The sequence below is a fragment of the Podarcis tiliguerta genome (genome assembly GCF_965153285.1).
Source record: "Podarcis tiliguerta genome assembly, chromosome: 10".
Lineage (NCBI taxonomy): Eukaryota > Metazoa > Chordata > Lepidosauria > Squamata > Lacertidae > Podarcis > Podarcis tiliguerta.
In genome coordinates this window covers 25,572,720-25,598,663 of record NC_139543.1, presented here as the reverse complement: position 1 = coordinate 25,598,663, position 25,944 = coordinate 25,572,720, and the positions used below count along the sequence as shown (strand labels likewise).

Genomic DNA, 25,944 nt, shown 5'->3' with positions numbered 1-25,944 from the left:
AGAATAGCTACCTTCATTGGATTGCAATGAATGCTGGTCCTATTCGGAGCAGACCGACTGAAATTAATGGACACAACTAACTTAGGTTTATTAATTTCAATGCCAGGGACGTGGGTGGTGCTGTGGTCTAAGCCACTGAGCCTCTTGAGCTTGCCGATCGGAAGGTTGGCGGTTTGAATCCCTGCAACGAAGTGAGTTCCTGTTGCTCTGTCCCAGCTCCTGCCAACCTAGCAGTTTGAAAGCGCACCAGTGCAAGTAGATAAATAGGTACCGCTGCAGCGGGAAGGTAAACAGTGTTTCCATGCGCTCTGGGACTTGTCACAGTGTTCCGTTGCACCAGAAGCAGTTTAGTCATGCTGGCCACATGACCCAGAAAGCTGTCTGTGGACAAACACTGGCTCCCTCGACCTGAAGCGAGATGAGCACTGCAACCCCATAGTCACCTTTGACTAGACTTAACTGTCCAGGAGTCCTTTACCTCTTTACCTTTACCTTATTAATTTCAACAGGTCTATTCAGAGTAGAACGTAGCGGGATACAGCCCATGATCTGTCATAGCTGCAAATCTTTCCTTTCAAACTCATGGATATTTTCACATTCTCAAGTTGAAATAGACATTCATATTCTCATATGGCTAAACTGACAACATCCAAAGGGAGATCAACATTTGGCATAGGTTGGTGTAGCTTTATTGGTTTCCAATAGGGAAGTCTAATGTATCCCTCCTAGAAATAAGGTACCTTGGGAAGAAACATGAAATTTTCATATCTTATAAGCTATAACTCTCACCATCCCTAAGCTAGCAGAACCAGTGATAAGGATGAGGGCAGTTGTAGTTCAACAACAGCTGGAGACCCAAGTTTGGGAAACACTAGTTTGGATCGATGATCATTAAAAAAAGATTATGAAAACAAAATTCCATCAAAGATCCAACAGCCAAAAGTTGGGCTGTACTTGGGCAATAACTCACCCGTACAGGAAAAAAACTGCATTAAAAACTAGAGTCAAGTTTCAAACCGTGAAGATTCACATAAAGTTTCGAAGTGTGGAAACCAACACCAACTAGATCTAGATTAGGAATGTCCATGGACCAGTCAGGAAATGCATTAAAGTGACCTGAAACTTGCTCACATCTTCACTTGGCTTTTACAACCGTTATATTGCTATGCAGTAAAAGGGAGATATTTAAAGCAAACTGAAACATGGGTTATTTTATTGCTTTACTTCAGTCTCTTTGTAAGTTTGTGCTTTAAGTGTATGATCCACAGAGAGCCACACGGAGATGGAGCAGTTAAATTAATGGTAAATGGGGGGAAAGAGCCCTCTAGTGTACACTTTGCAGAGCGCCTTCAATGCTGAAAGCAAGCATTAGGCTCTTGGGAGGAATGCAATGAACAGTCTGCACCACTAATACAAAAATAACTGTGGCAATATCTATCAATTTCAGTTTCAGGTATGCATGCACTTCCCAATGTGCTCTAAAGGACCTGTAAGCCTGGTCACTATTTTGTGACATTTTGGTTGCAACCAATGGCTGCATTCTCTTGCTGCCAAGACAGCAGTAGGGAGACAAAGTGAAGTCTTCTCCCACCCGTCCATTTTCTGCCTGTATCCTGCTGTCCTTTGCTCATAGGAGCATTTTCTTCACACTTCCATGCCTTATCGCTTCTGTCTTTTGTCTTCACCTCCTTAGAATCTTGGTTTTATTTCCTACTGAACTAATTTCTCACTTTCCTCAAAAGGAAATTGCCTACAAACCTTCCACACAGTCTGTTTCATTCTCTCACAAGAGTTATAAGGTGTCGATGAGAGCCATATGCGTTATCTCAGATGCCACAAACACCTCTTAGCATATGAAAAATATGGTTGGCAAATAAACAACAACAAAAACTGGTTAAAGGGGCAAGCATCAATTAGCAAAGGAAGCTTGGCATTAAAAAAAAAGGCAACTAAGCTCTTGGAGCAAATAGTTGGGACCTAGGTTTCACAACATCAATAAACTCATTTTATGACAAAGCTCAAGCCCTCGTCACATGCTTGCTCTAATAAGTAAAGCAGAATGGAATGCCAGCAAGTTGGCCGAAGCAGAATCAAGACAAGACAAATGATGGTCCCACTTTCTAAGAAGCAACTTCCACTGTGTTCAAATAGGACCTACTTCTGAGTAAACACACTTGGGACTGCATTTTAAGTTACTGGCAGGGTGGGAATAGCTTTACTTAGATGTTCAACATCCCCTTAGCTGCTTAAATTTACAGGCTTGTGGTGCTGAGTGTGTTGTTCTTTCTCTCATTCCACAAAGAGGGTTTGTGTTTCCCGGAGCCAATGCTCTGGAAGCAGTGACAGTCTCTTTAAAGAAGTCACTTGGATCTCCAAATGTTTGCTCACTCTCTTGTTTTTTCAGCTGCTGATGGCGGCAGCAGCAAAGAAAACGATCCCTTTTGTGCTACTTTTAAATGCACTGCATTAAAACATTCTACATTAACAAGTTTTTGTTTTGTTTTGTTATGAAGCACTTAATGTAGCAGCAGTAGCATGCCAAATTCTAAATAAAAGCACCTAATAGAATCTAATATTCTCTCTCCCCCCAAAAAACTTCCAGTGTGAATTTCAACTTTGCAGATATGTCCATCTTTAGGATTGCAAAAATGAGTCAACCATGGAATAGGAATACTAAACAATATGCCTATTTCTTCAGTTCTAGCCTTCAAACATAAAAATATTATTAGTGGCCTTGGATTAATAAAGAGCAGAATTCATATCTTGTACTGTTAATATCGATATTAAATGGCTTCTCACCAGCTAAACACTACCAAAATAAAATCTATATAAGCTAGCTCTTTGCCTAAAAACGGAACTGCTTTTAGAGTCTTTAAAGGACGTCAAGTAATCCAGAAAACACAAAAAGAGGAGAAGTAACTGCTTATAGCCTCTTACTCCATTGCTAACAAAGCAAGCCTTCATGCAATCACATCTTTTAAGAGCAAGGTCATGGAACAGACCCAGGGAATACATCCAGACATTGTGACAGTATGTGAAAGATGGAAAGGAAGTGCTGGTTCCTAAGAACCAAAACCATTTTTGGCATTCACGTATGCAACACACACACAAAAACTCCTTTCTCTCAAAAGGTTTCAGACGTAAAAAACACTTCTCCTAGACTTGTTAAAACTGTTCATCTGATGAGAGAGCAGGCCAATCCGCAGGCCAATAAATCACACAATGGCATTTATTAGCCACCCTTTCCCTGAAGATCCTAATCAGCTCCATCCCAATTTCTTCCTGCTAAGAGCATATAGTACTTTGCTATTACAGAAGTAAATAAAATGCACCTGGAATGAGTGACCCTCATCTGAACTCATGATGTGTTGGCGAGGGGGGGGGGAAGAGATTTTCCTTACGACTGAGAAATATAGTAGTCAAAACTGAGGAAGCTTCACTGTTCACATGTAGCAGCAGAAATGCACCAGGTTTATGGAATCTTAAGTGTAACTTCACAGTCACTGATTCAAAGTTGGTTTGTATTTATTGATTTGATCCTGTTATCAAGGAAAGCTCAAATTTAATATTTATTCTGTTTGGCCATTGGAGGTCACTACTGCACTTCAAACACTGTCTACCATTTGATCCAGTTTTAAGTTAGAAAATACAAAGATTTAAAGTGCATGCCATTTTTTTTCTTTAAACACTCAAGTCTATGACATTTAATGAAGTGGCAGGTTTTAGGAAATAGATAATGATGTTAAGTCCTTAAAGTTTTGATGCATTGTTTTGATCACCAGTAAGTCCACAAGGCAGAAAAGGAAACAGGGGTATCACTAAAGGAATGGACATCAGATTAAGTCCAAGAGGGTAGTCCATCCAATATAGTCATGGATACAATTATATCTGGAATGAACCTAGAAGCAAACCAAAACCCCCTACCAATGCAGTTTCTTACAACTAATTTATTCAGATAAGCAATACAACCTATTAAATGTTTGTCAGATTGTTAAATTTCAAAACTGCACTCATCCGAAGATCAAAAGGCAGTTTATAATATAAAAATACCAAAATACAGAACATTAACAAACAAAAACAATACTCCCTACAGTTTAAGAGGCCATGTTTACAAACGAAATGATGCTTAATGTCACTCCAGGGTAATTCTAATTAATTCATACCTCTCATACAATTTCAAAATACAATTTCAACGTAAATGTCAAAAATCTGTAACATTCTAACGAAAATACATGAAAAAAAATCAGGAATCAAAAGTAGCTGGGGAAAACGTTTATATACCAAGAAAGACCACAACATTCTACAGATGTGGAAGGAATAGAAAACTTTTACCATTTTTTTTAGATTGAAGTAATTAGGAAGGCAGATGAAATCAGAAATTCAAATTAAACGCTACTGTTACTCTACTGGGAAACCTAAGAGAGAGGGCTTTAAAAAGAAAGAACTATGGTGACAGAATGAATATACTTGTAGCAGCAATAATTTTAATTCCAAATATGAGGTGGGGGGGAGGGAGGGGAGAGGACGACAGAAGGCACCGCCTATAAAAGAAAGGAAACAAGCTAACCAAAACAGGATTCTAATGCAGAAGAAGGACAGCTTGGCACAAGTTTATTAATTATCTACATAGTAAAACAATATACAAATACTGGTAAAGCTGTTGTGGAGATACTAAAATTGGACACAGAATGAAAAATATTGCTATTACTGTAGAAATCAAAGAGCAGTTTTCATTTAAACAACAATAACTGTTAATATTCTCTAGAATATGCATAATAAATGTTTTTGTTTCTTCTTTTGAGTAAGTAGTTCATTTCTTTTTCTGTTTTTTAAAAGCATGATCATGAGCAATGGATGTTTGTTTTATAGAATGCTCTTCTTATTTTAAATATATATGATATTGCTGCATTTTAGTTAAATTATGATCAATATATTTCTTCCTTAATTTTTCAGCAATCCTAACAGCATCCATTTCAACATGGGGCTCACAGGCAGCCACTTCTACCTACCCTCGAGTTATAAAGCATTGTAGACACACACATTGATGCAGATACTTATATTAAAACTGACAGAACAGAATTGCCCCTCTGTCAGTCAACCACTGCCCTCCACAGGTTGAAGTCTGAACTACAAACCAAACACACTTGGGCGATCTGCAGATAAAAATAGCATGCCACACTTGCTGAAATCTCTTGGCAAGCTATGAAAACAAAGTGAAGTTTTATCTACGCACAGATTTGATCGAAGCTGTGGCCCTCTCATGGTTGTTCAACTGCACTTCCTGCCCAATGGCCATGAGCAACTCTGCCAAGTGCTTTGCTGAAATCCAGATAAACTACATCCACAGCACTCCAACAATCCACTGAGGTAGGAACCCAATAAAATAAAAGACGTCCTGGCAGGATTTATTCTTAACAAATTCATGCTGCCATCAACTAATCACTACACTGGGATCAAAATGCTTACAAACTGATTTATAATTTATTCTAGTATCTCTTGACTTGGAAGTCAATGGTTAGTTACCCGTTGTCAAAGATGTCTCAAGGACAATAGACAGCAGTCCCAAAAGTACATCTGCACATTCCACTAGAATAATAGAACTGTAGAGTTGGAAAGGACCCGGGGAGCATCTAGCATAACCCTCTGGAATGAAGGGATATGCAGTCGTCCCATATGGGGATCGAACCTGCAACTCTGGTATTATCAGCACCATGCTCTAACCAACTGGGAATCCTAGAACTTGAACTCAATTAAGGCAGACAGGTAGGTATTACCAGACCAACCTTGAACTACAATCCTGATTTCTCACCAGTTCACACCGGCTTATAGGAGATCTCCCTTCCTCTTTGTACCTGTTAATATTTCATCATCCTTACACAAGAGCAGCTTGCTGGATCAGGCCAATGGCCCATCTAGTCCAGCATTCATTTCTCAAGAATGGCCAACCATATGCCTGTGGGAAACCCGCAAGAACTCCTGTGGCTTCCAGCAATGGATATAATCATATAATGCCATTCCAAAAATATCATTACTGAGCGGGAGAACTACCGTTTCCTTCCTCTCCCTTTGAAGATACCTCTAAAACACATTTTAATGCTTTTACCAACTCTTGCATGCATAGCTTTCAGAATCAAGGTTCCAGGCAGCATAAGAGCTTATGCATTCATAGGTCCTAGAGCCCAGTGAATTAGGTGACATGGTAGGTAGGTATTTTACCATGCAATGGCATCCAGGCCATATTGCACCACACGGGGGGGGGGGAGTGTTCAATCTTATCTGGTCCTCCCCATCATCCGCTCCAATCAAGTCCAATCAAGTACAGTAGCAACAAGAGCAATAAAGTTATTTCCCCCATCAGATTAAAAGTTTCCATCCTATCCAAACAAACATTGGATTCAGGTCCCGGAAAGCTCTGTGGCTGGGAAGCAAATATCAAAAATAGCTCTCACTACTGATGCATGGCACACCAACAATCAAAATAATAAAAGAAATACTATCAAAGACACAGAAACATGGGTAGAATTCAAGGTATTTAGTGGTAAAGATGGTTCAGGAACTTATAGCGTCATTGCAGAACAGTATGAACACTACCACCCTTACTTTAAAGTGCCAATGAGATAGATAGTAGATAGATAGATAGATAGATAGATAGATAGATAGATATATATTTGTAGACCTGGCATTCAAATTGCTATGCACAAATTGATCTTTAATATCAACAAAATAATTCTAAAAAATTCAGGAGTGTATGCAATTAAAACACAATTATTTCATGTTAAAAACACAGTTACCTATAATCAGGCTGACGACTAGCAGGATGGTCGTCCCTTTGCCATCTATATCCAGGATCATCCTATAAAAGTGAAATTGTACAATGCAAAATTGAGTATAATGCAAGATACAGTTTGAAGAATTAAAACTTCATCAGTCTTCTACCTTACCTTAAACACAATCCACATAGTAGTAGGGATCTCAATTTCACCACACCTCTCACAAATATTTGGAGCAGTTCTTTGCTGAGAATCTTTCTCAACAATATATAAAACACTATAGGTCTTTCACAGACACTGAAGTTGCTAAGTATTATGAAACCAAAATTATTTCCCCCAAAGGGGCAAGGAGCGGAATGCACTGATCAAATGTTAAATCCAGAGATTAGATCTTAATTTGCATGTTGCTGATGAGCTTGTTTCATTAGGCACACAGAATGATAGACTGATGAGACCGAGACAATACTTCTACAACAGTAATAGCCACCCTCCAAACAAGGTGCCCTGGAACTATGAAAATCCATTATAGAAATGAGCAAAAAGGAGGCTAGATTCGATGCACCATTTTAAAGGTACCCTAGTGTGTTACATTTTAGGAAATAGAATCAAAGCATTGTGGTTGCTTTCCTATTGTGATTGCATAACAAGTTTCATGGTGGTTGAGGTGCAAATTCAGGCATCATTTCTTTGAGCTGGTTAATTTAAGATAGCAGCACAAAAAACCCACCAGGAGCATGCAATTTCCAGCTGTGTGCCACGAGCGGCAAAAATTTAACTTACCATTCTGTGTGGTGGTCCACTTCTTCTTTCGTGGGCAAAACCGCGGCCCTCTCCGTAATCTCTATAGCCAACAGGAGCGTGACTATATTCATATCTACTGTAGCTTCCCTCCCCAGGTCTCTCTGGAAGTGGTGGTTTCTTGTTTGCAAAGTTGACTTCTCGAGCATAGTCTTCCTAAAAAGGTGAAAGGGTGTTTTATTTCTAAGCCACTTCAGGGGAGTGAGAGCCCACCCAAGGCAACTCACAGGGATTTCCATTTTTTCTCCTCCTCACGCACGCACGCACACGCACGCACACACACATACCCGATCAGGATAAAGAGTAGTTATGCCAAAATAGCCCAGTTTCTTCCACCATTCTATTAAGATTTTACCACTACTTTATTTACAGTTGCTTTCCCATATTTAGGGCAATGTCTAATTATATCTATCTGCTTGCACAACGGAAATCCACTGGGACTTCCAGCGTCACCTCTTCCCCCTTCTGCCTTCCCAATACCATCCAAAATCTACTCTAGAGGGGTGAAGGACTCTCCAGAGCAGAGCGGATTTTGAGGGCACGGGGGACGTTGTGGGCAGATTTAGGAGAACCTCGCTGCTCATATGATACTGGAACTCATACCCTGAGATCTAAAATTACACACTTCTTCCATTATGTTTCCTTTTCAATAATTTAATGTTACTATATACTTGTTCTGTTTGCTTGTTTAGTTTACTGCCCTTCCTCCGAAGATAAATAAGAACACAAAATAGATAATAAAACAAAATCAAATAAAATCAAATCACCACCACAAACACATTTAAAAGACCACAGAATGTTAATCAGCCAAAGGCCTAGTTATACAGAAATGTTTTCGCTTGGTGCCTAAAAGTATTTAATGAAGGCACCAGGCGAGCTTCCCTGGGGAGAGGATTCCACAAACAGGGAGCCACCACAGGAAAGGCTCGTTCTTGTGTTGCCACCCTCCAGACCTTGCATGGGGGAAGCACACAAAGAAGGACTTCAGATGATGATTGCAAGGTTTGAGTTGGTTCATATAGGGAGAGGCAGTCCTTGAAGTATTGCGGTCCTGATAAACTAAAGGTTTTGTAAGTCAAAACCAGCACTTTGAATTGGGCCCGGAAACCGACTGGCAGCCAGTGCAGTGGAGCCAGGTTCAATATAATATGTTCCAACTGACTTGCCCCAATTAGCAGCCTGGTCACCAAATTCTACACCAGCTGAAGTTTCCAAACAGTCTTAAGAGGCAGCCCTATATATAACACATTGCAGTAATCTAATCTAGAGGTTACAAGAGCACAGACCACAGAAGTTAAAGTTATTCCTGTCCAGACAGGGGTGCCGATGGCTCACCAGCTGAAGCTGATGGAAGGCACTTCATCCTTTAGAACTGTTCTTCTAAAAGAAGTGCAAAATTCGGCAAACTAATAAAATATATTGGGTTGGATCCAGAATTGTGCTCAGCGAGATTATGCTTGCAGTAGAGGAAGCAGGCAGAGAGAAAACTATCACAAATTTATTTTCCCCTCTGCAAAGTCCTGAAAACCTGCTCTCTTGAACACTGTGCAAAGTAGGCTAATACATGAAAATGCTCTCCCCATCTTTCATTCAGAGGTGAGCATCTGCATGATTCCAATTCCCTCTGCAAACTGAAGAGCTCTTACAGTTTTCAGAGGAGGAAATCTGGACCCAATCCTTTGGTAATACACATTTTACATTTTTACTGTGAATGATTTTTCTAAGCTTTTCAAAACTAGTATAACTTCTGCCTTAAAGGAAGTTGGGGGATAGAAATAAAAAAACACATGACATCTAATTTTTATATTGATAGCAAAGATAGATATCCATCCACGATTCTGTGTATGGAAAATATTCAGGAATACATAAAGTTGAACTTAGCGATAATTATGTGCATTTCTTGTACAGTGGAACCTTGGTTCCAGAACGGCTTAGTTGCAGAACAAATCGGCTCCTGAAGTGTTCCGGTTTGCGAATGTTTTTAGGAAGCCGAACGTCCGACACAGCTTCCGCTTGAGCGCAGGAACCTCCTGCGGCCAACTGGAAGCCGTGCCTTGGTTTTTGAACAGTTTCAGGAGTTGAATGGACTCCTGGAATGGATTAAGCTACAGAACCAAGGTAACACTGTATTGGAAACATAAAACCATTTAAAGGACCAAAAGCAGATCCCTCAAAATCACTTAATAATTATTGAAATGCACTGATCCTTAGCTAAAAAATGCTTCTGTAAACTATTACTGTCATCATAGAATGAGTAACTGTTAGTCAAAGAGCAGTTCTGCCAATTTTTACATCCTACTGCTGCTTAGCTATTAAAACAAAAAAAAAACTGACTGACTAGATATATGTCGTTCAATCTCATCCAATCTCCAGCCCGTTGAAAATGGGAAGAGCACTCTGACTCCTGTAAAAGGAATTAAGAAGCATCACAAACCAGAAGAAAATTCAGTGAGTTTGTATTTTGACCTTTACTTGCTTTGATTTCTTTCCCCCTAATGTGTTGCAATTACCGTATGTTTCGCTCTATAAGACGCACTAGACCACAAGACGCACCTAGTTTTTGGAGGAGAAAAACAAGAAAAAAAATATTCTGAATCTCAGAAGCCAGAACAGCAAGAGGGATCGCTGCGCAGTGAAAGCAACAATCCCTCTTTCTTTTCTGGCTTCTGGGATAGCTGCACAGCCTGCATTCACTCCATAAGACGCACACACATTTCCCCTTACTTTTTAGGAGGGAAAAAGTGAGTCTTATAGAGCAAAAAATACGGTATATAGTCTCCACAAAATTCCCACTCCAGCTACTGCTGATGGGGCAGCTTCTCTGCCCTTGGGGGCTCTCAGGAATTAGTCTCACTATACCCTCCCCTATGTATAAGAAGGAGGGAGAGACTGAAGCCAGAAGCCGCTCTTGCAGGTATGGCCCTTTCTACGCTGCTCACCCCTGGCCAAGTGTCACAACATGCAGATATATTGGACAGTTGCAGAGGAACCTTAGTGCCCAGTTTTCCCAGAGTAACGCACCTGAGAAAGAAGAGTGCTCAAATGGTAGTTACCAGTTTGTCTTGGTAATGACAAACAGTGCCATATGTGAAAACCAGAAAAAAAGGTGCACAAAAGTAAAACCATCAAGATTTACCAAAAGCCAGCTTAAAAACTTAAAAAAGAATGACAACCTAGTTACTAATACCTGGTGTTCTACGCTGTCAAATACTTTCGTCAAACACTGCAAATGAAAAAAATTAGAAAGTTTTCTTTTTAAAAAATCCCATTTGTTATCACTAAGGCTTAAAGGAATTCGTATATTTCTATACCACGTTTTCAACAACAGTTCTCAAAATGGGAATTCTGGGAATTGTAATTCTGGGAATTATAACATATAAACAATGATAAAACAGGAAATTGAAGCAACATGTAAATAACTAAATGATTTGAGAGGCATGGGGAACTGAAATGATAATGTAAGCACCAGGCAAACCTTCCTGTAGATGGAATTACAAAGGCAGGGTGCCACAACCAGGAGGTCTTACATCAGAGGTCAAATGTTCTTAAACACAGACATCTATAGATGACCTCATGGCATAGACAGATGTCAGAACAGACACTCCTTTGTTCAGCTAGATAAGCCATGTAGGGCATTAAAAAGGAAGAACCACCACTTTGAATTGTCATTGGAAATGGGCTGGGATTTGCTTAACAATGCCCTTTTTCATTTAATTTTAATTTCTTCATAGAAGAAATTCATACTGAACAGTTTTGACATTTTACTCAAGTCTAAGATATAGTATGTCAAAACTGTATCTTGACTAGGGGCAAAACATGGAAATATTCTAAGTTTCCATTGCTGCTCCAATTTCTCTCCCTATAAAGGCCAATTCTGATATTACTTTTTTTCTACACAGATAAAGATGTAACTGGGGAGGCAAGTGAGGTCTAAAGGCAGGAGTCTTTGAACCATCCAAATGTTCAAGTCTGCCATATAAAACTGGCAAGGTTCCTAAACCATCACACAGGTGTTTTTTTAATCAGACTTGTATTCTTACCCAACCTTTGCATCTAAGATATTCTATGATTTGCTCCCTTGCGTTACATAGCCATTTTACATTTAAGGCACCAGAGAAAACCAACTCAGAAATGGACTGCGTAGTACTGAACTATTTCAGAACTCTGTTGATCCAATATGAGTTCTGCAACTATGCTAGGCTGTATTTGTCCTCAAGACAGGACTGGTAAAAGACCTCTGCTTCTGCAAAGGATTTGAGCCTGGGGAGCAAAAATACTCATGAGTCATTTCATGGAAATCAGTGGGATTTATTTCTGAATGGACTTGCTGAGGACTGGGATGCAAATGTGATTTTAATTGGCTTTTTGAAGAGCCAATATCTTCTCTCTGAATTCTTCAATCCAATATGGCAAACCATGTTTTCAAAGAGAAAGGTAATATTGATTTTGTAAACTGCTTACAGGATTTCAAGTGGTATATAAATTTTGTTAAATAAAAATTGCTTTATGTTTATAAGTTTTTACAACTTCCAATAATTCTCTCTCTCTCACATACACACTCACACTCACACACATACATATATATATATATATATATATAAACTTTACAATGTTGCCTTTTACTGTATCAATTGTAAACTTCTCAGTTCACATCCTGTCTTCCAGGTTACAAATGTATCATTAAAAAAGTGGGGTGTGAAGAAAGATTCACAGACCAGCAAATAGCGGGAGAACCTATGCACAAAGAACAAATTATTAGGTGGCAGCTTCACTACCATTTGAAAGTCTCACAATGCCCAACACGGGTATTTGGGAATGAACTTAACAAAAACTCTGATCTTTGTAATTTAACAAAATCTAGCCAAATTTTTAGCACTTTGCCCCCAAAACAATTCATTTGTGCCTACTCTTAACATCCACCAAAAGGTAGACTGATGTAGAGAAGGTAAAGTATTCCCCAGTGATCCAATAAAGCCCAATAAAGGACATTTTACCTAAAACCTAGTGTCCCCATGTGGTACCCTCAGTCACCTCCTTTGGCGCCTATCTTTCTTTCTATGGTGGGGGATTGTCTGCCTCCTGTTTTTGATGGCAAGTTGTGAGAATTAAAAGTTTAAATAAATATTTTGTGGTGCTCACGACAGTTTCTAAGATTTCCAAATGTGCCCCTGAGCCCTGAAAGGGGGCTCCTGCATTAAATTAACCCATGACTACTGAATTTCCAAATATCTAGGAAAAATGTACACTGAACTGCCATCAAGATTCCTATTCCAATTTTCATAACATCATTCTATATAACCCTGCTTGAGTTTGACTCACATCCCCTGGTTACATGTTCGGTGTCTTTAATAGAAATCCTCAGTGCATAGTCCAAGATAAAAGATTTGGGAAAAGGAATCGATAAAGACAAAGAACTATGAGCAGGAAATACGTAATGCAGATTAATGGCACTATACTTACATCAGGACGTGGAGGAAGCCGCTCTCGCGGAAGTCTATCATAATCATATCGTTCATCAGACCACACATCATCTCTTCTGTATGCCACTAAAGATAAAGATTTTATTACCCAAAGTCAAAACTTGGGTGATGGTACAAGTACCTGAATACGTCTTCTACTTTTCATGAGATACATTGTCATATACTGGGAAAACCCAAGATTCTAATACACCAAGTTGACACTTATTTATCTGGAAGCGTCAACTGATTTCAATAAAACTTTCCCAATGCCGTTAACATTTTTTTAATCATTTGCCTGTAAATATTCAACAGTACACCTCAAGGATTCTTTTTTGACATGATTTGGTGGTGCAGAATTTTAAGACAATTTATATATTTGAAATATGCCAATTTTTCATTTTACGCATAATTAACTCAAAGCTTCTTTGGCCTGGTTTGCATAGCACATTAAATTATAGCTTAAAACAAACTATGATTTAATGCGAATGAGCAGAGTGCTAGTGTATGCTCCTCAAAAATTCTCACACAGCTCCTCTCCTGCTGCTGCTATAGATGAAAACAAGCCAGATTCTGGCTTGGGGGTTACTTCCCCTAAGAAGCTAGACTTTGGTTTGTTTCCTCCTTGGTGCAGCAGTGGCAAGGACACAAGCTTAAGACTTGTTGAACTCCACTAAAAGTGTCATGAGGCAAAGAGGGAGCTTGTAGAACTAAAGCCCGCTCACATACTATAATACTAAAGCATGGTCTGCTATTTGCACAAGCCATAATTTTCTCATTTATGACATAAATGCAAACTAGGATTTGTCAAAGGTGTGAAAGATGAGGGCAAGCAATTATCTGTGCCTTGGAGAACTGATAAAAATCCTTGGGGCATATCCGCATTTTCCTGCAATGTGACTAATCAGTATGCTCTCATGGAACAAGTGGGCCGGTTTTAATTTATAGATAGCTAAATTAAATTGGGCTCACCAAATGTAACTAGAAAAGTTGACATGCCACAACCTCCATATTTAAATTATTACCTGCTATTCAGTCTAGGGGAGATAAACTCCAAGGGTCAAATAACTTCACCTGTTTTAAAAGTGTTATTATACACTACACAAGGCTTGTTCATTTTCTCTGCAATGACTCAATTACCTTTTACTAAATTTACCTTTACCTTTTGATAAGCTGTCAGTAGGCTTTAAACCCACTCTTAAGCTGTCCTGTAGCGCTACTGTTGTACCTGTTGTATGCATTCTTGTAGTAAAACACTGAATCAAAGCTCACTGACTGAACTTGCAGCCTTGTGGCTAGTCCAAATCTAGCTGTATTGTCCAGGTTGGCACTACCATATGGGAAAAGAGAGAAGACGGCATGAAAAAGCCAAACAATTATTTAGGTTTGTTCATTATTATGGCTTATCTCATCTTAATTTCAATGCTTACAGTGAAATTCTAATATTACATTTCCAATTGTGTTCACTGCTCTTCTATTTCAGCACACATAGGCGATTTAAATAATTTCAGAACATCATACAGGCAATTCCCCACTTGTGCATGTTTCAGCTGACACACATGTCAAAAGGGAACAAGAAGAGCAGAACAGGGGAATCCTAGTTTGCAATGTCCCAGTGATGCACACCTAGAACAGATCCCCCATGCAAGTGGGACATTGCCCTGTAATTACATAGGTTTTATTCAAAGCACCTGTGAGAAGAGTTCTCGATCCCTGCTAAAGAAAGGCGAGAGGAAGTCAGTTTTCACTCACTTATCTTTTAAACCAAAGGCTTTCTCCCAAGGGCTTGGGGTCTTCTGAAACATGTGGGTGGTTCACAAGAGAGGCAGAACTGGTTAAATTTACCTCCTTTCTGTGAGTAGATGCCCCAACTGGATCATAGGCCCCTGAATTCACAGAAGGACTTCTTCCTTCCATGGATTCACCTTTGTTTGAAACCAGCCACATAAACTTTTTGACCTGGTGCGCATAATAATTTATGTAATAATTAAAGCACATCTGACCAAATACTACATACATCTGACATGTAAGATGATTGATCGGGTAAATAGATATTATATTCGCTTGAAAATTCTAAGTGACCTATTGTGTCATTATATTTACTAAGGTTGTTACATATTTTACACAGAAGAGCAGTATTTAACTCATTTTTTGATGGCTAATACATCAATTCAGTTAACAGATGAGAGCACACATGTTTATGTTTGGGTATGATTTAATTTTACTTAACAAATTTTTAAGAGGCCGTGGGTTGAATCCAATGCTATCTGTATGCGAGTAGAATGGATTTCCATTGACATAACAGAACTTCCCCTTCCTCTTCTCCCCTGCACCCCCAGAATCTGTACAGGATGGTCCCCAACTCTTCACTTAACATTAGCAGAACTTTAAAAAATCTGAAACGCACCACAATTATAGCTTTTATTTTTTTTAAAAAAAAAAACTTTTTGCCCACTGTGTAAAATAAAGAGCTTTGTTATCAGAACTAATTTTAGTTCAACAGACATAGCATTTGAAATCACTTACTTTTGTTCTTTCTTCAACAATGTTTTAAATCCCAATAAATTCGTTCCTGTGTATTTTAAAAACAAATGTAAAGGGGGAATGAATCTATCTCAATTTAAAGCAAAATAACATTAAGTTGGGGCCAAAGAACTATGAACATGAAGACAGTTGTGCAAGGGGACTCTTCCACTCTCCCTTACTTTCTCCAGTACTTCTGAAAATCTACTACTGACAGTCAGGAGACAGAACCCTCCAGTACCAGTAGGGATACCTTTTCTAATATGGTGCCTGCTTCAGCACATATACCAGCACATATATACCATTTAGAACCAAGATTTGGTTCTAAAATCCGTACAAGCCAAAAAACAATTTCATTTCCAGAATTCCTCAAAAGTAATTCTGTACCGTCATCTATCTCTTGGAGTCAGTTCCCAGGAATTTGAGGAGCTGCTGATGGGGGTGGGTGGACAATAACACTGATTACCCCATGCAGGAAAAGAAGACATCTGAGGAGCAGAGCCCTTTGGTCAGTAGTATTACTCCCCTAATAGTAACATGACACATATAAAAGTGAGATGGTTGTGTAGAGAAAAGCTCCAAGAGAATCGGCTCCTACAAGGGCGAGGAGGCTGAGGTATGCAGGAAAAGGGCGAGGAGGCTGAGGTATGCAGGTATGTGTGTCTCACACACACAAAGCGGAAGCCAAAGGCTGGAAGCCAGTATGCTGGCTCCATGAAGCAGAGTATCATGAGAAGTTAATGCATGCATGTTCATCTATTTTACCTCTGGTTCCTGATCCGTGTGTGGATTCCCTTAGTTAGATGGGGCAAGGGCTTGTGGATGGTCCACATTTATTATCCAACACAAACAAGAAATTGTGTTTAATTTACAACAAGCGTGTTCAGCTTGCAGCAAGGCAGAAAAGGTTGGAAGCAACTTGGGCTCTGTTAAGAGTAATGCAGCTCTCCCCTCTTCCACTTCTGTTGTCGTATGCAAGGCACGTTTCATGTATTTTTGCTGGAAGCTGCCCAGATTGGCTGGGGAAACCCAGCCAGATGGGCGGCTTATAAATTTTTTAAAAATCATTACTATTATTGTGTAGAGTGGGTTTTCTGGATCCCTGTGTGTATGCCTGAAACGGGATTCTCCCCCCCCCCCCCCGTAGATGGTCTGTGTCTGTCTGTTTCCCTTGTATATCAACTCTGCACAGACGCGACTGCCACAGAAGTTCACCGGGTGGAACATTTCTCAACCCTTCGACGTCTCATCGAAATTTCTAGGCAGCGGGTTCCTGTTAAAGAGACCCAGGAACGGAATCAGCAGCAAAGGAACTCAACGTGCAGCCGGCGTGTTTTTCAAAGACGTGCTGCTAGTAGACGTGTAGTACTGCGCCCCTGACACCACGTCTGAGTGAGGGACGCGTGAATCCCCTCGCCCAAAGGCGGCTCCCGAAGTGCCACGTTGCCGCAAGAGGAAATCCCATTCCCCTCAGCGGGGCTTCCTTCCGAGGACACGTGCACAGGGCTGCGGCCGACTGGCTCAAGGCTGTAACCTCAGCCGACCTGGCCCTTGTCTCCTGAGGCGCCCTTAGCCCCGGCGGGCCAACGGACCGGGCGAAAACCGAAGGCATCATCCAGGAGTAGGAGTGAGCTCCGAGGGATCCCCAAGCGCCGGGCAATGCCGTTCTGCGCGTGCGCCTCCCAAAAGAGGAGGCCGGCCATGGGAAATTGGGAGGGGGGCTCCATTTTTTCTCTCCCGCATACCCCCTACCCACCCTCTATAATCCCTTGTACCGTACCAACCAACTCACCCGCCGCCAGTAAACACCGCCACAACACGGAGCTTGTCCCTAAGCCACTTCCGGCGCGTTAAGTGACGTCACCGGAAACACGCGTCCATTGCGCGTCCCTCCGACGCCCGTCCCAAACCGAGAAGTTTACCATAGAGAGCCCTGCCAATAGACCTCCCGCAATAGAGCTTTGCAAAGAGGAGCGGCCATAGAGTTGCGGGAAAGGAGCGGCTTCCTCGCATAGGGCGGCGTTCAAAGGGGACCCGGAAACGAGGGTCCTTTAAAACGAATAGACTTGGGGTGGCCGAGTTTGTCCGCTCCGCCCCCCCCCCCGCGCCGATACCCTAACGGAGTCTCGTGCTTATTACGTCATCAAAAAGGCGCCCAGGCGTGAGGCGTCCTAGAGGGAAGTCGACGTTCGGGACCACAGGAGGGGGAGGCGGCTCCAGAGGAAGCGAGGGCGATGGTTTGGCCCGACTGAGCGGCTTCTCTGGGCTGCAGGGAGTCCCTCAGTTACTACCTTCGGAGGTGTGCGGCGGCGTCTTGGAGTAGAGACCAGTCGCCCCATCTCTTAAAAGCCCTTCAAGCGCAGTAGCCCTGCAGAGCGCGTCCCCCTCAAGTCTTCATTCCCATCGAAAACCCCGCGAGGGACTTGACATCTGAGGAAGCAAGACCTAATCGAGCTGTCAATTCCACCTCGTGACAGCCTTGTCAAGTCTGCTGTCCAATGAAGCAGAGATTAATGAAGCCTGCCTGTCGCTTCCAGGGGTAGGGTTCAGACTTTTAACTACTCACTTAAAACTGCTGAAATATGTAACAAAATCAAGCCACTCGATTTACCCATGATATTGCCAAACGGTACTGCTCGTAGCTTTGAATGGACTTTGTTAACAGATCAGTTGCATACTATTTGTGGCGCAAATGGGGGTGAATATTTACTTGCCGCATGCTCTCATGTCGTCTTCATGAAGCTGTGGAAAAAGTTCTGCTTGGTGGATGACATCCAATTTCCCACAGTGGTCACCCAGATGTCTATAGGAATCCATCCACAGAGCATAAGTGCAGTTTCCCAGCAACTAGAATTTAGAGGCATGCTTATAGCAATTTTGACTACTTCCATGAGTTTGTCTAATTCATTTTTAAAGCCAACTAAGTTGGTAACCATCAGCAATTTTAAGAGCATAGCAATGTGTTGTGTGCGGAAATATTTCCTTTCTACTACTCGGCTCCATTGAACAACTCAAGGTTCCAGAACAGGGTTTTTTGAAACTTGGCCAAGCTTCTAGGGACTGCATGCTAACAGTGGGCATGGTCACCCAAAGTCTGCAGGCATACTATGCATATGAATAGGTCAAAACACAATCCCTCTTCAGGATGGAGAGATTACTGTGATCATCTCCCTGATCTCTCCCCTGCTCAGCTGAAGCAGAGGCCATCACCTTTCCCAACAGAATGTTAGGGAAACCAAGCTGACCTACCAGGCCCCATCTAAAAGGGAGCAAAGGCAGGGTTGGACAGAACAGAATCTCTAGTGTTGGCTGAGCTCTCTGATGTTCTCCAAGCAGTGACACTGCTGTCTATTCATTTCAGAAGATTCCGTCCATGTCTTAATTTAGACTGCTGAGAACACTGGAAGTTGCCAGCCATTGAACATTCCCTGTTGACTGGAGAGGTTTGTGGTTTTTCAAAAAGTTTTTATATTGCCACTGCTGCTCATAAAAGCAGGAAAAAGAGGACTTGCAGAGAATGCTGGACGCTGGTTTGTGTGGGTGGGTGGATGTTTATGTTGCTGCCACCAATAAAAACAGGAGATTGATGGGCTGTTCAGAATGGATTGGTGCATCACTGGTTCCCCAACCCTGTTCTAGTATTATGGGAGGGAGAAAAACTTCCCTCTATCCACTTTCTTTATGCTCTTCATAATTTCATAAGCTTTCATCACATCCCCACCACTTGCCTTCTTTCTAAACTAAGAAGCCCAAATCTTTCCTCACACCACCATGGTGAAAAGAATGAAAAACTGGTTTGTTACCTTTCTGCTCCTAGATGTTGCTGCAGCCAGAATTGTAGTTGGCTTGCTGGGGATCAGGATTCTCACTTGGAGGTGTCTGGACAGGATAGATGCCTATCTCCTGCCTCTTTTCCTGACCACTTTCTGGAATGATAGTTGGTCTGGGTGGTTAAGCATGTAAATATTTTTTTTTTAAAAAAAAGTCTTTGCTGTCTATAATTTTGTACATGACTATAGTTTAAAAAATGGTGTGTTAATTAGCTAAGTTAAAGTTAACTATTTTTTTCTTTTTCTTTTTGATCTCTAGAAAAAAATGAGTGGAGGGTTAGCACCAAGCAAAAGCACAGTTTATGTGTCCAATTTGCCCTTCTCTTTGACAAACAGTGACTTATACAGAGTAAGCATGAATACTTTGAAATTATGTATGAATTTTAAGTATGATATATAAAGCCTTAGGCAGCTCAGGACTACAGTACCTCAAGGACTGCCTCTACCCATATGAACTGGCCAGGACCCTGTGATCATCATCTAAAGCCCTTCTTTGTGTGCCTCCTCTGCAAGAGGTCCAGACTGTGGCAACACAAGAACAGGGCTTTCCTGCAGTGGCTCCCCATTTGTGGAATGCTCCCCCCAAGGATGCTTGCCTGGCTCCTTCATTACATATCTTCAGGCATTTCTCTATATCTGTGGCATTTTAAATGTATTTGTGGGAGGGGGGTTATTGATTCGTTTCGTTTTTCATGTATTTTGTCTTCGCATTTTGTATTTTTATGTTGTGAGCCCCCCTGTGGCTCTTTGTATGAAAGGTGGTATAGAGATTTAATAAATAAATATCAAGTTTTAGCTACTTTGTGCATCGCCGTAGGTTGCATGTTACATTGTTTCTCTTGTCTTACGGAAAAACACTTACCGTATTTTTCACCCTATAGGACGCACTTTTTCCCCTCCAAAAATGAAGGGGAAATGTGTGTGCGTCCTAGGGGGCGAATGCACCGACCCCTCTCGCTCTCCAGGCTTCAGGAAGCTCTGCGCAACCCTTGGGAGACCGGTGCAACTTCGCGTCGGGCTCCCGACAGCTGCGCAGAGCTGTCTGCAGTCCCGGGCTTCGCGCAGCTCTGCGCAACCCTAGGGAGCCCAGCGCGACTTCCCGAGGGTTGTGCAGAGCTGCCTGTATTCCGAAGCCTGGGGCGTGCTGAAGAGCGCACCTGGGCTTCACACCGCTCTCCGCAAGCCTGGGGAGACCGGGGCGACTTCCCACCGGTCTCCCTAGGCTTGCGGATAGCAGGCTGTTCTTGGGGCTGGGGTCGGGGGAAGCTCGGGCTTTCCCCGCGCCAGCCCCACGTCTGGGGGGGGGGAATATTTTTTTTCCTTTATTTCCCCCCCCCCAAAAAAAACCTAGGTGCGTCCTATGGGGCGGTGCGTCCTATGGGGCAAAAAATACGGTATTTGAATTCTTGTTACACATTGCCTTACCTAAACAGCTAAAATCCCTTTTTATGTCTTTTTCAGATTTTTTCCAAATATGGCAAAGTGGTTAAGTGAGTAAAGATTTGACATATATTTCATATTTTTAATTATGGTTTGTGACAATTAACATACGGAGCTAGTTCACATGTAACATTTAGAGTAGCCCATTTAAAATTTACAAGCCAGCAGCATTATTTCTGAATTTATGCATTCATGAGCAATCTGATAATGATTTTTTTTGTCCTGCTAGAGAAACATGAGCAGTTCTATTTCTCATCCAGGCATATTTTAGATGGCTAAATTTCATTTTTTTTACATATGGAAACTGTGATCCTTCAAGCAATGATGGACCCTGACTCCCATTATCTCTGACCATTGGCTATGCTTGCTGGGGCTGATGGGAGTTCAACAACATCGGGGGTGGGCACAGATTTCCTCTCCCTGCTTTAAAGCTTCAGCCAGCTCATACTATTGAAGGTGATACTTCATATAACCTGGTCTCAAACCACTTAGGACTTCAATGATATATGAACTGTTAACAAGCTTTGTATTGTAATAATTGTTACATATAAAACGCGTCAAAGAGCAAATAATTCAAAAAGTGCATTTTTATCCTGAGTGATATATAAACACACTGTTCTTTTGTTCATATTAGTAACTTGCTTGTGTTTCAGAGTGACAATTATGAAAGACAAAGACACACGAAAGAGCAAAGGGGTTGCTTTTATTTTGTTCTTGGATAAAGAATCAGCACAGAACTGTTCTCGGACGCTTAACAATAAACAAGTGAGTGACAACAGCATACATTGTTATGAGGAAGCTTTCGATTCATTCAGAAAACTTAAGGTTGTATTTGCTTTTCTTGCCACTTGCATTTAGCTGTTTGGAAGAGTAATAAAAGCAAGTATTGCTATTGACAATGGAAGAGCTGCAGAATTCATCCGCAGGCGAAACTACTACGACAAATCAAAGTGCTATGAATGTGGAGTGAGTATATTTATAAGGGCTCTAGCAGAAGTATCTATTTTTGGTCACGCTCTTATTCTTAAACCAGTTCAGCTTGAAGCACACTTCTAGATTACCAACTATTAAATTGCTAGATAAATGGTTAGAATTATTTTCCAGGATATATATAACTTTCAAAAGTCAACTTGCAGGTGGCAATTCCTTCTTGCTTTATCACAATTCGTATGCTAATAGTCACATGCACTCTAGTTCATGCTTCTGTTTTTAAGTGTTTGCAAATACTACACTGTCTCTTCCAAAGAGTAACACATACCTGAGGTATAGGCCCACTTTCTCAAAATATGCATTTGTGAGGTGGGGAATATTAAAGTTCACAGTCCTTCACACTTTTGCTGCTTGAGTATACTCGTGTGTAGGCACCTTGTTAGAAGCTTTCCATTTAGCAGAGTTTCTGAAAGCAGTGGTCAGCAATTGAAGCTACACTTTGAGAAGAAACACTCACAGACACCATAAAACTCAGTCAAGTGATTTATTGCTTGACTGGTCATAAACGCATCATGGTAGCACTATTTATAATCATTATAGCAATAGCTGTAATGGCATACTTAAGTTTCAGTTCCTGTTTCTTTTTAGTAACGATGTAGGCAAACACAGTCTATAGGCAGTCATGACGCATCAGTTTGCAGATAGCATTTGGTGGTCAGTCGTCTGCAAAAAGTGAAAATGAAAGTTCTCCTTTTATTGGCCCTTCTAGCTGAAGCTGCACATGCTCAGAGTGCCTTTCCCACTTATATACGACTGTTCTGGAATCTTCTCCCTGTTCCTGGATGAATGACTTCCTAACAGGGAAACCCTAGAACCTCTTTGCACTTTGCACTGGGAGCCAGTGTGGTGTAGTGGTTAAGAGCGGTAGACTCCTAATCTGGGGAACCGGGTTCGCGTCTCCGCTCCTCCACATGCAGCTGCTGGGTGACCTTGGGCCAGTCACACTTCTTTGAAGTCTCTCAGCCCCACTCACCCCACAGAGTGTTTGTTGTGGGGGAGGAAGGGAAAGGAGAATGTTAGCCGCTTTGAGACTCCTTAAAGGGAGTGAAAGGCGGGATATCAAATCCAAACTCCTCTTCTTCTTCTTCTTCTTCTTCTTCTTCTTCAAGAATTAATAAATAATTAGTTAGCATAGTGGTTTGTTTGTATATTGATTCTCAAAGCTGTTGTGCTTTTCTGTGAATTCTGTTCACAAATATGTATACCTTTTCTCTTAAGGAAACGGGGCATTTAAGCTATGCATGTCCTAAGAACATGCTAGGGGAGCGTGAGCCACCCAAAAAGAAAGAAAAGAAGAAAAGAAAGAAAGCGATAGAAGAAGAAGAAGAGGAAGAAGAAGAAATGTAAGTGCAAGGAGATGTATGAAGCAGCTTTCATTTCCCCATTTTTTTCTTGTGAGTTTATAAGATATATTTGGGTGTCTCCCCTCTCCTTTGTTTCTTTCTTTGCTGCACAGTGAGGGAGAACCAGAAAGTGAAGAGGAGGGAGAAGACCCTGCCCTGGATAGCCTCAGTCAAGCTATAGCTTTCCAGGTACTAAAAATACTTATTTTGATTCTAATTAAATGTTAGCATTCTAACTTTTAAAGGAAAGCTGGAGAGATTCAGAATGTACAGGAAGGGATTTTTCTGCTCGCTTCTGTTCAGTGTCATAATTGGTGCTAGTCTCTTTTCCAAAGCTATGGGACTCCTTCAGGTAGTGATAAAGCGGGACATCAAATCCAAACTCTTCTGTGCTCTCCAGGATGATCTGTAGATGTAGCCAATGGACAACTGGGGATTTATCACGATTCACATCATGATGCTCATCTTGTCTCTGGTTAAATGGCTAGTTACAAGAAAAAACACAAAAAGAAAGCAAAAAGGGAGAAACTAGTTTGGAAAAGTGCCAGCTATTAAGGTTTATTGTAGTTCTCAACATGTTTTGGAACTGAACTTCTTTCTTTGGGAGCAATCCTGGACTTCCTGAAGCAGATTTCTTTTCTGAAGTGGCTTTCCCAAATTTTTCCTCATGGTGCTTGTGCAAACTGCTTCAGATATTTGTGTAAAACACTACAGAAAGTCTAAGATAGCTTCTGAAAAAGGAACTTCAGTTCCATAATGCCTCAAGGTGCAGTAAAACATATCATATTTTTCGCCCTATAGGACGCACTGGCCCATAGGACGCACCTCGGGGTTTTTTGGGGGGAGGGGGGAATGAATAAAAAAATATATCCCCCCCCCCAGCCGCGGGGCTGGGGCAGGGGAAGCCCGAGCTTCCCCCAACCCCAGCCCCCAGAACAGGCTGCTATCCGCAAGCCTTGAGAGCCCGGCGGAAACTCCCGCCGGGCTCGCAAGGCTTGGGGACACCTGCGCGAAGCATGGGGCGCCCTCCGGGCTGCAGGCTGCCGCCCGCAAGCCTTGCGAGCCCGCGGGAACTCCCCCCAGGCTTGCAAGGCTTGCGGATAGTTTACTGAAGCCTGGAGAGCGAGAGGGGTCAGTGCGCACCGCCGCCTCTCGCTCTCCAGGCTTCAGCGAAAGCCTGCATTTGCCCCATAGGACGCACACCCATTTCTCCTTCATTTTTGGAGGGGAAAAAGTGCGTCCTATAGGGCGAAAAATATAGTAATAGCTGGCACTCCTTGAGAACTAGTTTCTCCTCCTTCTTTTCTCTCTCTTTCCCATTGGAGGTCAACAATTCTTATGCATCACCAGTTGCCCGGGACTAGAGTTTGATCAAGTGCCCTGACTCTATCCTATGGTTTTAAAACCTGACATTTGGGTGTAATGGGGTTTTGTTTAGTTCAGTGTGGGTTGTTGTTTTAGAAAACACTGTATTCTGCTTCATTGTGTTCCTGGAGAAACCATTATCATTATAGTGTTAGCAATAAAGATTCAGAAGCCAAGATACAAATCCCACATTTCTGTTAAACTGTGTGACTTCAGAACAGTGATTTCAGTCCAAATATCCTGCCATGCAAGTGAGAGATGCTTCTACTCACATTGAAAGTGGAGTAGCATCTTCCTTCATCATCTCCCAAAAAGCAACTCCAAATGGCCAAGGGACCATCTACAGCAGCTCTTCAGGGTGGGAAGTAAGCGGCAGACATTCATCATGTACAAGCAGGAGGCCATCTGCCTTCATAGTGGGATCTATTTTGTGTTAGTTATTTACAATACATGTCAACAGTAATTCATCTTGCCCTGAAAATCTTTCCATGGCCAGGGAAGTAATTTTTCTAATCCTTCCAAAAGGAAGATTGCATAAGAGGAAATGGTTCAGTGTTGCAGGCGAGGCAATGGCGCAGATTCAAGCAATGTAGTACCAAGAAAAGGACTGGCCCGTCAATAAGTATATTTCGCATTACATAATTTCATGTAACTCTCTGTCTTCAATTGTCATGCAGCAAGCCAAAATTGAGGAAGAGCAGCAAAAATTGGTGCAGGCAGAAGAAGAGGCCTCAACCTCTGATTCAAGACGACCGCGGATCAAAAAAAGTGCATATTTTAGTGACGAGGAAGAACTTAGTGATTGATTCATATACCATGTACATTTATAAAATGTAGGCTTCTTTTATTCTACACACGTTTGTGATGCTATGAAGACTTCTCTTCTATTGTAAATAAAAATAACAGTAATTTGAGGACATCAGATATTTCTTGTTTTGTAAATTCTGATGAAAAGCACAGCATTTTATCAGTTTTTGTAATCTTATTTTAAAAACATGAACTAAATTGTTTCCATGTCATCCTCAAACATACTACAGTAAACACAGCATTTATTTCTAGAAGAAGCAGCTCTAAGCTCTTAAGGAAGGCATACCTAGAGAATTTCACTCTTGGAGACTCTAGTTGCATCCAGTCTTAGTCCTATTCAGAGTAGACCTGTTGACATAAATAGACACAACTAAGTTAGGCCCATTAATTTCAGTAGGTCTGCTCTGAGTAGGGCTTAGTTGGCTACAATCACATAACTCTGAAATTATGCTGTAGATCTGTGTTGCAATATACATCTAGATCAGTTCTTTGTTATAGTTTGGACATGGTACATGAAATCTGAGGGCCGAACTAAATATGACAGGTGGGATGGATGTCACAGTGTCTTCCTCTTTGAATAATAAAACCAGCCATGTGTCTTTCTCCCCTTTGCCCCTCCCTC

At 41.4% G+C, this 25,944-nt stretch overlaps 2 protein-coding genes across 25 annotated transcripts in view; one reads left to right on the top strand and one right to left on the bottom strand.

The window, feature by feature from the left end:
* PPHLN1 (periphilin 1) overlaps positions 1-17,476 on the bottom strand; it is a 28,223-nt gene extending 10,747 nt beyond the window's left edge. For 3 of the 21 annotated variants that reach the window (XM_083399924.1, XM_083399939.1, XM_083399944.1), the window contains exons 1-8: positions 17,340-17,476; positions 15,551-15,596; positions 14,187-14,354; positions 13,029-13,114; positions 10,756-10,791; positions 9,907-9,972; positions 7,551-7,724; positions 6,792-6,853 (exon numbers count right to left, since the gene is read on the bottom strand). In XM_083399924.1, the coding sequence (XP_083256050.1) occupies positions 6,792-6,853; positions 7,551-7,724; positions 9,907-9,972; positions 10,756-10,791; positions 13,029-13,114; positions 14,187-14,265 (503 nt within the window). In that variant the 5' untranslated portion in view covers positions 14,266-14,354; positions 15,551-15,596; positions 17,340-17,476. Of the gene's footprint in view, positions 1-6,791; positions 6,854-7,550; positions 7,725-9,906; positions 9,973-10,755; positions 10,792-13,028; positions 13,115-14,186; positions 14,355-15,550; positions 15,597-17,327 lie in introns of all 21 variants that reach the window. The other 18 variants (XM_083399938.1, XM_083399941.1, XM_083399928.1 and 15 more) reach the window with 12 other exon arrangements.
* Positions 17,477-17,857: 381 nt separating this feature from the next.
* ZCRB1 (zinc finger CCHC-type and RNA binding motif containing 1) lies at positions 17,858-25,437 on the top strand. 4 transcript variants are annotated; one of them, XM_083400091.1, is made up of 9 exons: positions 17,858-18,086; positions 18,909-18,990; positions 19,637-19,726; positions 20,839-20,867; positions 21,471-21,582; positions 21,676-21,783; positions 23,026-23,150; positions 23,264-23,339; positions 25,193-25,437. In XM_083400091.1, the coding sequence occupies exons 3-9, from the start codon at positions 19,643-19,645 to the stop codon at positions 25,319-25,321; spliced, it is 663 nt and encodes a 220-aa protein (XP_083256217.1). In that variant the 5' UTR covers positions 17,858-18,086; positions 18,909-18,990; positions 19,637-19,642; the 3' UTR covers positions 25,322-25,437. The 4 variants fall into 4 exon arrangements, with proteins under 4 accessions (XP_083256217.1, XP_083256219.1, XP_083256218.1 ...); XM_083400092.1 differs by having other exon boundaries at positions 17,866-18,086; positions 18,912-18,990; XM_083400093.1 differs by lacking the exon at positions 18,909-18,990.
* Positions 25,438-25,944: the final 507 nt, after the last annotated feature.

What these genes read in the sequence shown, in the direction of transcription:
- ZCRB1 (XM_083400093.1), top strand. Translation starts at nt 19,643, where the DNA reads ATGAGTGGAGGGTTAGCACCAAGCAAAAGCACAGTTTATGTGTCCAAT. An exon ending in AAATATGGCAAAGTGGTTAA is followed by an intron (nt 20,868 to 21,470) that starts GTGAGTAAAGAT and finishes CTTGTGTTTCAG; the next exon opens with AGTGACAATTATGAAAGACA. An exon ending in GAAGAGGAAGAAGAAGAAAT is followed by an intron (nt 23,151 to 23,263) that starts GTAAGTGCAAGG and finishes TTTGCTGCACAG; the next exon opens with TGAGGGAGAACCAGAAAGTG.